General features: G+C 45.0%; 1 protein-coding gene across 1 annotated transcript; it reads left to right on the forward strand.

The window, feature by feature from the left end:
• The first annotated feature begins 1,484 nt into the window (after nucleotides 1-1,484).
• LOC119377840 (uncharacterized) lies at nucleotides 1,485-8,700 on the forward strand. Its single transcript, XM_037647139.1, has 3 exons — nucleotides 1,485-1,497; nucleotides 7,563-8,147; nucleotides 8,231-8,700. Exons 1-3 carry the CDS (start codon nucleotides 1,485-1,487, stop codon nucleotides 8,698-8,700), a joined length of 1,068 nt encoding a protein of 355 aa, XP_037503067.1.
• Nucleotides 8,701-12,506: the final 3,806 nt, after the last annotated feature.

Genomic DNA, 12,506 nt, shown 5'->3' on the forward strand with positions numbered 1-12,506 from the left:
AGAGAAAGAGAAAGACAGAAAACGAGAGAACGGAGAAGAAAGAAATAGGGAGAAAGAAAGGGAACAAAGGCTGAGAAGGTAGAAAGAAAAATACAGAGAGAGAGATTGAAAGAAACACACAGGAAAAATTCAGAAATAAATAGAGAAATCAAGAGCTAGAAAGAAAGAGGAAGCGATAGATAGAGAGCCAGAGAGGAACAATGTTGAAGAAAGAGCGAGAATGAGGAAGAAATAGATTGAGAGAGAGAAAAAGAGTAATTGGAATAAACACACTAAATAGAGATAGAAAAAAACAGCGAGAAAAAGTCACAGTTTCGCGGCCACGGCAAAGCAATGAATGCGACAGCGTCAAAATGGAATGTAACGCGAAGAACTGAAAGCAGCTCGAAATTGCCAGCGCGTAGCTCGAGCCCAAAGGACGCCCGAAAAGAACGCGCGCAAGACGAACGCGAACTATCATGCGTCACAGCTCGATACTTGAAGCGCTCTGCTGAAACATAAAGCAGGACGCACGAAACGAATGAACAAGTACATACAGGAGGAGCGCAAATTAAATGCCGCAGTTACTTATTTCTGTTTGAACAGCGCGCTCCTTTTGCAAACGCGGCCACTGCAGCGAGCGAAGTGACGTTCGTACGCTCTGCGACTTAAGCACGGACATCAAGGGGAAAGCACAAGACATACAACCCCCCGCTCCACCCGCCCGCCCGCCCCCGTTTTTTCTTTGAGATAAGCGCACGAAGGCGATCACGCCCAGTAGGACGAAGAGCGTCGGCGTTCGGAAGAGCGGGGCGACGACCTTTAAAACGCGCTCCACGCGCACTTCGCGCCATATCGCTGATGGATAAGAAAGCACGCTGAAGTAAATGGTTATATAAATAGCTCGCCGTTAGCATGCTGAAAGACGGTACTCTTCATAGCCATGCCGTCTAATGCCGCGCGTTTCGTAGCGAGAGGTCTTCCGCTCGATTAAGCACGTCGGAAAGTGTTTCTTAATTATTTTTCTTTGCGACTGTTATAAATATATATATATATATATATATATATATATATATATATATATATATATATATATATATACACACTCATGTGCATTTCGCCGAAAGACGGCGGCGACGGCGACGGCAAAAACCAGCTGAGACTGTCCATATAATTGCTATCGCAATAAAATAGAGAGAGTTAGAAACAGAGGAAGAAAAAAAGAAGAAATTAAAGACAAACAAGGCACGCCGCTCAGCTCCACGGTTCCTTCAGCCTTGGCAGCACTGGGGCAAAGCACCCTAAATTTCATTAAGTTATTTTATACCGGAGCTATTACAGTCGAGCTATGCCCATTCACAACAATGTAGTTCGCAGCATAGCGAAGCCGGGATAGGGGGCAAGTGCTTAGGGAGAGGGAAAGCATAGGCGGGAATGAAAGCCTAGCATTACAGAACTGGGAAAGGAAACGAGGTTGGGTGTCAGTAGGTAGACACAGTAAAGCAATGGAGTGTGAAGGTGAGGAATGAGTAAGGGAGGAGACAGGTGAATGGGAAAGGGAAGCGAAGGCGAGGGTGAGGATGAAGGGAGAGCAATGCATAGAAGAGCAATAGAGTGTGAAGGCAAGGGGTTGAGTAAGGAGATGGGGAGGATGAGGGAGGTGAGCGGGAAATCGAAGCAGGGCGAGGGCGAGGGTAATCAGGAAGGAATGTAGTAAATCAGAGCGACAGTTGTGTCAGTGTAACCCTCTGTATCACTTATAGATTGTGAAATCCCTTTTCTGGACGAGAGTTGATTTCGGTTGATACTTGCCTGTTCGATTTCCCTTTCACCTCTTGTGTTTTCTGGTACATATTTTTTTCGTGAAGAAATCCCAAATTCAATACCTGCGCTTATTCGTGCCCCCCTATTTTTTGGTGCCGTTTGTGCTGCCAAGTTTCCATAATTAAGCCATGGAGTTTCAAGGGAAGTAATGAGGGAAGCGAGGCGGAGGGAGGTGACCGGGGAAGAAAAGCGAGCGTATGTGTGATGAGGAAGGGAGAGAGTAAAGCATACTAAAGCAGCATAGGATTTCGTTACAGAGGCTTTCCCTCAGCTCCGCTGTGCATTGGTGTTCTCGATTTTAAAGCCACTCAAAGAATTTATTGTTCTTTTGGCGTGGAGCGAAACGTTACGTGGTGGATGGCCCTATTTGTGTACTTTGCCTAGTTGCGCCCAGGTTCAGGGCTTTGCATGTCGACTGCACTGGCGGCTAAACAATAGCTCAGGGTCAGACGTAACGTTGGCACTAACGTTATACGACAAGTCCTAGTTTTACAGACACGAACAGCACGAAAAGGTGCAATGATGTCCATATCATATTCGGCAGTCATCTGCGTGCTCCTCTGAGATCCAGCAAGTCTTGTCTATAGCTTCCTGAGTCATAGGAATTTATATGCAGTGTTAACTACATTGTTACCAAAACGGATCACCAACACTGTGACCGCAAATCATTGTGCGCCGACATGAAGCCTGTAAAGGGTCGTTTAGACAAACAGTTTCAAGTACTGGCGTGTATGCGTGATAGAACAGCTGACTACCACGCAGAATGCGTGGGTTAGACTCCGGCTCTAACCGTAATATTTCATTCTCTTGCGCCCGTCCGATTTCTTGTTCACCGGTAACGGTGCCGAAACCAGCGTCGGAATTTTTTCGACACGAGCTGCTTAATGCCGTCGCGCTCAGGTTTCAAGAATCTAGGCTCGCCGTTTCGTGCTTGATGTGAGCACGGCGTTTCGTGGCCCGTCGTTTCGTGAGCTGTGAGCCGCGCGTGGTACATACCCGCATTGCGAGGCGCTTGGTATGCGGGTATGCGCCACATGTGACCAAAGGACAGCGTTTTATTGAATTGAATTTTTTTAAATTGAATTTAAACTTTATTAAGAGAGTCATTGTCTGGGATGAAGGGGCTAAAGGCAGATGCAACTGCCTGACAAAGGCCCCCTTACCCATACATTGCTCAGGGGTGGAAAGCCGCAGTAGATGTGCAAGTACAGGTTACAAGAAAAGCAGGTCACAACACAGGCATACAGGCGATCAATACAACAATAATTGAAATAGTTACCTTCGTTACATACTAATAATAATGCCTGACCTGGAAATTTTTATTCGAGTCCTGATGATGAACAATGTTACAAAACAGTATAAAACAACATAGGAGGGAAAAAAATCAAGAGTTGACAAATGCACAATATAAAGGGAAGATTAGGAGCCAAAATCAGGTAATCTTTAATTTTTTCCGGAGGCTGTATGTCGAACAGTTGTACTGGATCATATTGGCGATTTCCCGATTATTATTTAGAAAATTTGGCATTAAATAGGCGAGTGTCTGAGTACCATATTTAGTTCGGAACATAGGTGTTCTGAGTCGATTTTGCCTCAGGTGATACTGTGAATGGACAGATAACGATGATAAGGACAGGATCTGGAGGTCATGCAAAATTTGCCTATGTGTATGCATAGCAAGTGTTAGTTGGAATAACTGACGTATTATGAGTATAATATGCTTGGAAAAGGATGGCGCTGTGTGCTCATTTCGCCTAAGATTTTCGATGCAACGTACAGCTCTTTTTTGTAAAATTAATAATCTATCAAAATTTGTTTGAGTTGTGGTACCCCAGATTAGGAGACAGTATTGCAAATGAGAGTGAACGAGGGCATAATGTAACTGCACTTTCAACCATTTAGGCACCAAGGGGCTAACATTATACAGTATTGTGATTGACCTGCACATATTTGCATGGATCTTGTTTACGTGAGGTGTCCAGCTCATATTCTCTTCAGAAACACCTAAACATTTATAACTAGGAATCCGTTCGATAGCGCAGTTTTGAAATATTATACAGGCATTATGGTCGTCAGGCTTATTACGGCTTTTGAAAATAATATATTCATTCTTTTTTACATTAAGTTGAAGTTGGTTTAGGTGCAACCAGTCTGACAGTTCGGTTAGCCATCTATTAGGTACATTTTGAAGTTCAAGTAGATGTTTACCTGAAAAAAAAGTTCTCATGTCGTCTGCGTAGAGAATTATGTCGGGAGTTCGCTGTATGTTAACAATATAATTTATGTAAAGAATAAAGAATAAAGGTCCCAGAATCGAACCTTGCGGAACGCCATATTTTATTGGTTGAGATTGAGAACAGTAGCCACTTAGACTAGTGAATTATACCCAGTCAGATAAATAACAGCGTATCAAATTTAATACGATACCTCTAATACCGTAGTAAGGGAATTTGTGAAACAAAATGAAATGCTTTATGGAATGAAACGCCTTTTTTAAATCTAAAAATATTGCAAGAGTATATAGCTTATGATCAATGTTACTAAGTAATTTTTCTATAATATCCAAGAGTGCCATTTCGGTTGATTTCTTTTCACGGAAACCAAATTGTTGCCTTGCAAGCATTTGATGGTCACCAAGAAACCTAATTAGTCGTGATTTTAATGTGTATTCTAAAACTTTGGAAAATAAAGGTAGCACAGAAATAGGCCGGCAGTTATTCAAGTCGTCGTGAGAGCCACCTTTGTAGATGACTACCAATTTAACTATCTTCATGCCATCAGGAAAAGTACCAGTGGCGAAAGCTTGATTGCCGATATGCTGCAGTGGGCCACACAGTAATTCGGCGACATGTTTTATTGGTTCCACCGTAATGCCATCGTAACCGGCGGCCGTATTATTATTTAATGACTTCAGGTACGTAAGTTCGCAGAGGAAGAAGACATGTATTTTTGGCAGTAGTTTGCTGCGTCACTTGTCTAAGCTGCTGTACCTGAAGCTAAGAAATGATTATTAAATTTTTCCGCTAGACTATCTTCTCTAAACTCAACACCGTCAATTGTTAGTGCTGAAGGAAGGCAACCTTTTGTTCTTCCTATGAGTGTACGTACCGAGTTCCATGCTTTCCTGGGATTGCATGAGACCTCTGCTAATCGTGCGTGATAATACTGAATACTGGTTGTCTTCAAATCAGAGTTTAATTTGTTGCGAAGGTTTATATATTCATGTAATATGTATATGTCTCTTATGCTAATGAATTCATGGTATACTTTATCTCGTTCTCTGATTCTGTTGTAAAGGCCTCTGTTAATCTATGGTTTCCTAGACTTTCCGTGCTTTTTATAGTAGTGTGGTGGGAAGGCAGCATCATAACAGCACTTTACATGTTGCAGGAATAGATCATATGATATATTAGGGTTTTGCTCACTGTAGACAATATCCCAGTCGATGCTCTCAATACTAGCACGAAACGTTGACAAGGCATTGGTATTGAAAGAGCGATATGTAACAGGAGCATCGTTAACCCTATTTTTTTCTTTCTTAGCTACAGGAAAAAAACAGAATATTGACAAGTGATCACTCAGATCAGTTGTTAGCGCACCAGCATTGATGTCGCTTCTATCATAATTAGTTATACATAGGTCCAGGAGAGTTTCACTTTCTGTTGTTATTCTAGTAGGCAAACGTATGAAGTTCCTACACAAATAAGATTCGATTACATGTAAAAATTGTCTACTTTGTGGAGTAAGAAGTAAAAAATCAATATTAAAATCACCGACAAGCACAATATGCAAATTTCTCAAGGACACGTATTCAAACATCGAAGTTATAAACAGAGAAATTATTTAATATCCCCTGATGGGGGCCGATAAACTGTGACAATCAGAGACATTACACATTTAACGGCAATGGATTCATAATTTACGCTGACACAACAAAATTCGGGAAGCAAGGCATATGAAACATCTTTTTGTATATTAGCGACACACCACCACCCCTACAATTCGGTCTATGCACGCTTTTATGCTTGTATCCTTCGATGAACACTACATCGGACGTGCAAGAGTACCAAGTCTCAGTGAAGGCCAAAAAAATCAGAACATCAGTTTCGTTGTTTCTCATACTACGCATGTTTAAATGAAAGATCGACGTTCTGTCCAGCTCCTTAAAAGAAGGGCCCAGCACAAAAGATTTAAAAGTTTGAGTGTCGTGATATATGGCTTCATGGAACATAGCTATTAGGCGGGGGGGGGGGGAACTGGCAGTTGAAGTAACGTAAGTGATAGACGAAACATTGCAGCGAATCTTACCTAGGTCGCTTTCGCTGTCTATGCGCAATGCTCGATCACCAGGTACCTTGTGCACAAACAATTTGCCGGTTTTTCGCAACACTCGCGTGGTGCGCCGAGTATTTTTTTTTTTTGTGAGTGTCCACAGTGTCAGAAGGAGGCAGCAGGAGCAGGCGTAAGGGGTACATCATGGTTACAATATGGCACGCGGCATCTGCCGCGGCATGAGCCAGAACACTAGACCGGCGAATCCAACATACTCGAACAGAGCATGGATAAGCTGCAGCACAACGGTGAAATTGCACTGCTACACCCACAGAAAGGTCTACGTGCGACCATGTGGTCCACGTGGTCACAACGTGGACCACGTGCATTACGCATAAACCGGGATCAATGCTTCCTATAGTAAATCTGCCGAGAGAACCAGGCCTCTCATCGTAACCGGTGACTTCAACATTGATTTATCAAGACCCAACAATAGCTGGCCCTTATACTGCATAAAAGACGGCTTCGATGTGGACAGGGCCTCAAAACACCTCGCTGCCACATCCTGGACAGGATGCATCATAGATCATTTCATCGTAACAGGCGTCCCGCATTTCCACCAGCTTTACTATACCTCGCACTTCACTGCACTTAGACCCCTCGTAGCCGCGATCATGAACGGATCCGAATAACAAGTCCGGTCCAGCTGCTGGTGCTCACTGATCATGGTGATGATGACCTTGTTCAAGAACTGTCAAGAACTCCTTTCACACATACACACGGGTTCGTTAAACGTGCGTGCGTTCTCCATCATAACAGACAAGTATAAACATAACAACTGTAACTGCACCTCTGACTGTAACGTACGTGCAGTGCGCCTGCGCGCGCCACTCGGCTATGTATATATCTTGGGAAACTTTCCTGCATCAAGTTTAGTTGCGAGTAACGCCTGTCCTGTGCATCTGTGTTCCCTCTTTGTCTTGTTCAGATTCGCGCTATCCAGTATTGAAGAACATAAGCACTACATATCAGCTTACAGCGTCTGAGGTTGGTAACACCCATTCTGCTGTTGTCATCGTTACGCAACTGCATGTAAACAACTGGTTATATAATTCATATGCGGCTATTCAACATATGAGTGTGCGTATGCCACTTCCTCATTTCTCTAGCGGTATTCCGTAATGTTGCGCTCAATGTGAAAAATTACGCCACAGTCACAATCCCGCGCATGCTTCGCATAACATCGATTCCCACGGTACGTGGGATCTGCCGAATTTTATTTGTTGATAATCGAATAGACAAATCCACAAAAGCGCTTAGGTTTCTTTTTGTCCGTCTTACCTGCGCCACTTAATTCAGAAACCGATAGCTACCAAATGAACTCAGCTCATTCCAGGTCAACTATTGTGTTCAGGTAGGCTGGTGTTTGTACATACCATTCCTTCTTAGAGCAAGGTCATCTTTAGGGGCTGTGTAATGCATTGCAGCCGGTCGCGTCACGGACCCCATTCCCATCTTGGCGGGTCTCCAACAGGGGTGTCTACTCAGAGGCCTTCTTTTCAACGTCGTCATTGACCCGATCATCCGCGATGTCCAGGGCGACGACGTCGGCCATATCATCCTGGCCTATGCGGATGATCTCACCGTTCTGGCACCTACCTCTACACTGCTGCAAGGCCGCATCGACAAGATTGAGGCCCTCGCCACAGGTCTCCGCCTGTCACTCATTCCGGCTAAGTGTTCTTCGCTGCACATGTGCGGCGAGACACCTGTCGACATGCGGCCCACTGAGTTCTTGGTTTCCGGGGTCCCCATCACCGCGCTCCTTGACTTCGAGCCACAGCGGTTCCTGGGTCGCCCCGTTGGCTTCCGTCTCGTCTCTTCCACCAGAGCGGTCATCGACACCGCCTTCGAGAAGGCGCGGGCGATCCTCATCGATGTTGGCGCCGTGGCACCGTCTAGACGCGCTCCGGACCTTTGTCTTCCCGGCGCTCATTTCCCGATGAGATGTGGCGTCTTAACCAAGACGGACTGGCGCCGCCTTGACGACGCCATTCGACCATTGGTGAAGCGTACGTTTACCTGCCTTCCACCGCTTCCACCCACTACGTTTACGGCAGCGCCAGCGGTGGGGCCACTGCGATTCCCACTGCAGCGGAGCTGAGCGAGGCCTGCCGGGTTGACTCGTCATACAAGCTCCTGACAACCGCCGACCTTGAGCTCCGAGACCAGGCCTTCACGGACGCCTACTCGGTGGCCTCGGCTCGACTCGGCTGGGAGGCGACCCGCTCTGAGCTGGAGGCCTACCTGACGGGTTCTATCGAGGAGGCGTTCCGAGCCCCTGCCACGCAGCTGCGGTCCCTCTGGACCAAGGCGCGTAAGGCGTCCCGTCGCCTCAGCGTCACCTGGTCCCCCGACCCAGCGGACGCCCGGTTCACATGCGGCGACGTCACCCTCACTCCCACACATCGCTGCCGCGTGATACGGTCCGAGGTACTGGCCGCGGATCGAGACCTCACCCTGCACGACCAACCCGATCAAGGGAAGGTCATGGCATGCGTGGCAGCTGATCGCGCGAGCTCGCACTTCCTGCGGACCGGGGTATTCACGCACTTGGCAGATTGACGGTTTATCCACAAGGCCCGCCTGAACCTGCTCCCGCTCAACGGCGCTTGCATGTGGGGCCCGGCAGACCTCGACCAGCGATGCCGCGTCTGCGGCTACGTGCGTGAGACGCTTCCCCACGTCATGTGTCACTGCATAGAGTCACTGGAAAATCAGAGTACCGCAAAGGTAGGCTGCACGCGGGCAACATTGGGCGGCGGCGGCCATTTCCCTTCCGGACCGTCCGGCGCGTTGCTAGCGTATGTTGAGAAGTCACCGATCTTTTAGCCTCGGAGCCTTGTTACGCTCGGCGGAACTGCATTATGTGTGTGTGTTTCTTCAAGAGGATATTAGAAGTGATCTCGAGTCATCGACAATTATGAATCGACTGCGCGGTAAGCGGTGTAACTAATGAAACGTGCGGCGAATGTTGCCATGTGCTCGCTAACTATCTTCATGGCTTCATCGGTGTCTGTTCGTATCACGGCCGGGTGCGTTCGCTAGGTCCGGAGCTGTAAACATAGTTGCATTAGCGCAGTGACTTCGTGCGAGATGCCATTTACTTCGACACTCGGTAAATCTTGTCTGGTTGCGCTAGCTTTGCAGTCGGTGTTCAGGTTCACTTCACAGCGCACTCGAGAACATTGTCGAACAACATCGAGAAGATTCAACACTGCGTCCTTCGGCTGATCGCTGACGCATACCTTGCTTGCGCACCACGCTTGCTGTTCAACTGGGTGTTACGTGTAATAGAAATGGTGTGTGTACGGTCATTGGAAGTTGTGCGCGACGTATTTATGTCTCGGTTCGGAACGCCAGCAGCCGAACGCACAGGCAAATCGGCGTGCGGTAGGTAAGGTGCATCTTATGTTGCGAATACGTTGTCATTTCCTAACAGATACGTAGAAACTAGGCCATCAAAAATGGCTGGCGTCACTAATTAAATGTTTCAATTCCTATATTTTGTCTCCTTTAATATTCCCAACGTTGCAGTGGATTTGGAAATATTTTTGTGTTCCGACAAACAGTTTTTTTGTTGTTGTTGTTGTTGATGTTACCAGCACGTAAACAGCTGGGGCTGGGGTTCGGTTTCTGCTCTGCTTTTAATTTCAACTTTTTTTGCATAATCAACTCTTATGAAAACTTACTCGACACAGTACTTTATGTTTTTTTGATCAGAAACAGCACATCCCGGACACTTTTAAAGCGCATGCTACTGCATCAGTAAGTATATAGACCTAGGGCTCGAATGAAATCGATTCCCTCAATGTGTGGAATCTGCCGTTTGTTTTTTGTTTTTTTTGCTGTGACCACTTTTCACCCACTTAACAGTTTTGTAAGGGTACGCTGGGCGCATTGCAGCATTAGCAACATTCTTTTTTTGCGAGAAATTTTAAAAATACGCCCTAATAACATTGCGTTATACCAAGTTCACCAACAAAGTCCCACGCTTCTCTTTTGCGCAATGGCAAATGATCATGCCACAATTGCCGTCGAGGTATACCAGTGAACAGTTATTATTTTATTAAATCTTCGATTTCGCTCTCGTGCGTGACACGCTTAAAACTCGAAATACATGCACAATCTGTTCAAGAGATCGAGATATAAACAGCCGAGCAAATAGAAAGTTATGTAGTGTATAGTTTTCAATATCGCTGAACATAGCGAACCGAAAAGGGAAGGTATCCTGTCGCATGAGAGCTTTTCCAGCAAAGTTTGTATAGTTCACTGCAGAAAGGAGTGTGTTCTTCGAGGGGGGGGGGGGCGAATTCGTTCCGGCCAACTATGCAGCCCCGTAGAACGACGCTCTTTGACGTTAATTTTTCCCACACGGAATGCAGAAATGAACGAGATTCTCAGATTACGTTCGGTTGCTGGTGAGCTACTCTCTGGCATCTGCATGACGCTTTTAAAAAAGCGACGAAGTACTTATAGGGACCGTGGTACTGCTAAATTTCCGGCCACGCTCTACGTTCAACGCGCCTGCACCCAAAGCGCTTGGAAGGGATATGGCGGCGAGAGGTCACATGACGCGAGTAAGCCAATCGCGTCGGCGGCGGCGCGCGGAAAACAGATGCGATACTCTGAAATTTTTCCAGTGACTCTATCACTGCATGGCCCACAGTGCCATGTAAACGGCGCGGCACAATGCCGTGGTGGGCTGTTTAAGAGAGTAAGTGCAATAACTTATGATTGTATGAATATATTATTTGCTCATTTCTTTTTTATTATTTTGCATGCTTAATTCGTTATCAGCACCTCTGAATACTTGTTATTGTTTCAAGATGAATTCACCTTGCTTTTGTTTCGTTGCGGCAATTTGTATATCGTTTTGTATTCATTGCTTTGTATATAACTTTTTTTTCGATTTTATTGTATTCACTTTGTTTCGATGATTTTTTGATGCCCGCATAATGAAGATTTTCACTGGCATTTTTTTTCTTCAGCTTATACTAACTATTGTATAATCGTAGATTTATATACCATGCCAGTTTTCATTTTCTTTATTTTTTCATTCACTTTTTTTTCATTTGTTAAACTTACGTTCTCCCTAGCTTTTCAGTAAATTTTTTATCAATGCATTCTTTTTTTCTCGTGCTGCCATTGACACTTAACATACATGTGTCGCAGTATTAGGAGGTCCCCCCCAGGGGCGTAGCCAGAAATTTTTTTCGGGGGGGGGGGGGTTCAACCATACATTATGTATGTTCGCGCGTGCGTTTGTATGTGTGCGTGTATATATGCGCAAGCAAAATCGAAAAATTTCGGGGGGGGTTGAACCCCCCCAACCCCCCCCCCCCTTGGCTACGCCCCTGGTCCCCCCGTAAGTTCTCGCAGGGACCTCCGAATGTAATACATATCACTAATGAGGTAAGATTCCAAGGAAACTGAATAAATTGAATAAATTGAAAATTGAAATACGACGTTCGAACAAATACATGTAATGCAGTCAATCAATAGCTTTAGTCCATGATTGCATCAAAATTTGAATGTTTATTATGTGCGCTGCTCGAGATTTATTAAAAAAAATATCATGTCCATGCAATTAGAACACATCTGAACTTCACTATACACGTCCATGAAGAACATCTGTGAGATAACTAGTCGTCTACAACAGCGAAATGAGGAATATCAATGTTACAAATGAAACTTCCTGACTGGCGCCATCTGTGACACCGATGGAAAGCTAACACCGCGTAGTGCGTAAATTCACTATCAGCACATCGCAGTAAAGCCCAAGAAATGCAGGTGGCAGGGTTACTGCAAGAACATTCGATTGGAAATCTGTATCGTGGTGGAATTTCGATATTCTCCGAATAAATAATGGAGCGTCTGAAGCTGCTGTGGGTGTAGCTGTTTGACTATTAAAATCTGTGACATCAGCCAAGTAATATAGCTATTACAATTTTGTCCTTAGAATTGAACAAGCTTGCCAGAATCAATTCAAGTGTGTTGTCGTCAGGGCTGGGCAAAGATACTTTGAAATTGTGTCGCGATACGATACAAGATACTCAGGAAAAAGTATTTGAGATACAGATACAAGATACTACCGCAATACTTGTATGCGATACGATACTTGCCAATTGTATATTAAGATACTTCGATACATTCGCAAATTTGTTGTTATAGATCCATATAATGTAGCAGCAAACGCGAATCCACAAAAATGTCTGCTTGAAATTTATAAACTGTGACCAACCTTGTTTCATTTGAATGAAATGTCTGTTAGTATATTAAAAGTTTTCTTCTTCTTGCTCAAAGTACATTAGCTCAATTGCGAAATAACATACTGGGGTTTGAGCTGCTTAACAGGACACCTCTTTATA

Source organism: Rhipicephalus sanguineus, unplaced genomic scaffold (genome assembly GCF_013339695.2).
Source record: "Rhipicephalus sanguineus isolate Rsan-2018 unplaced genomic scaffold, BIME_Rsan_1.4 Seq58, whole genome shotgun sequence".
Taxonomy (NCBI): domain Eukaryota; kingdom Metazoa; phylum Arthropoda; class Arachnida; order Ixodida; family Ixodidae; genus Rhipicephalus; species Rhipicephalus sanguineus.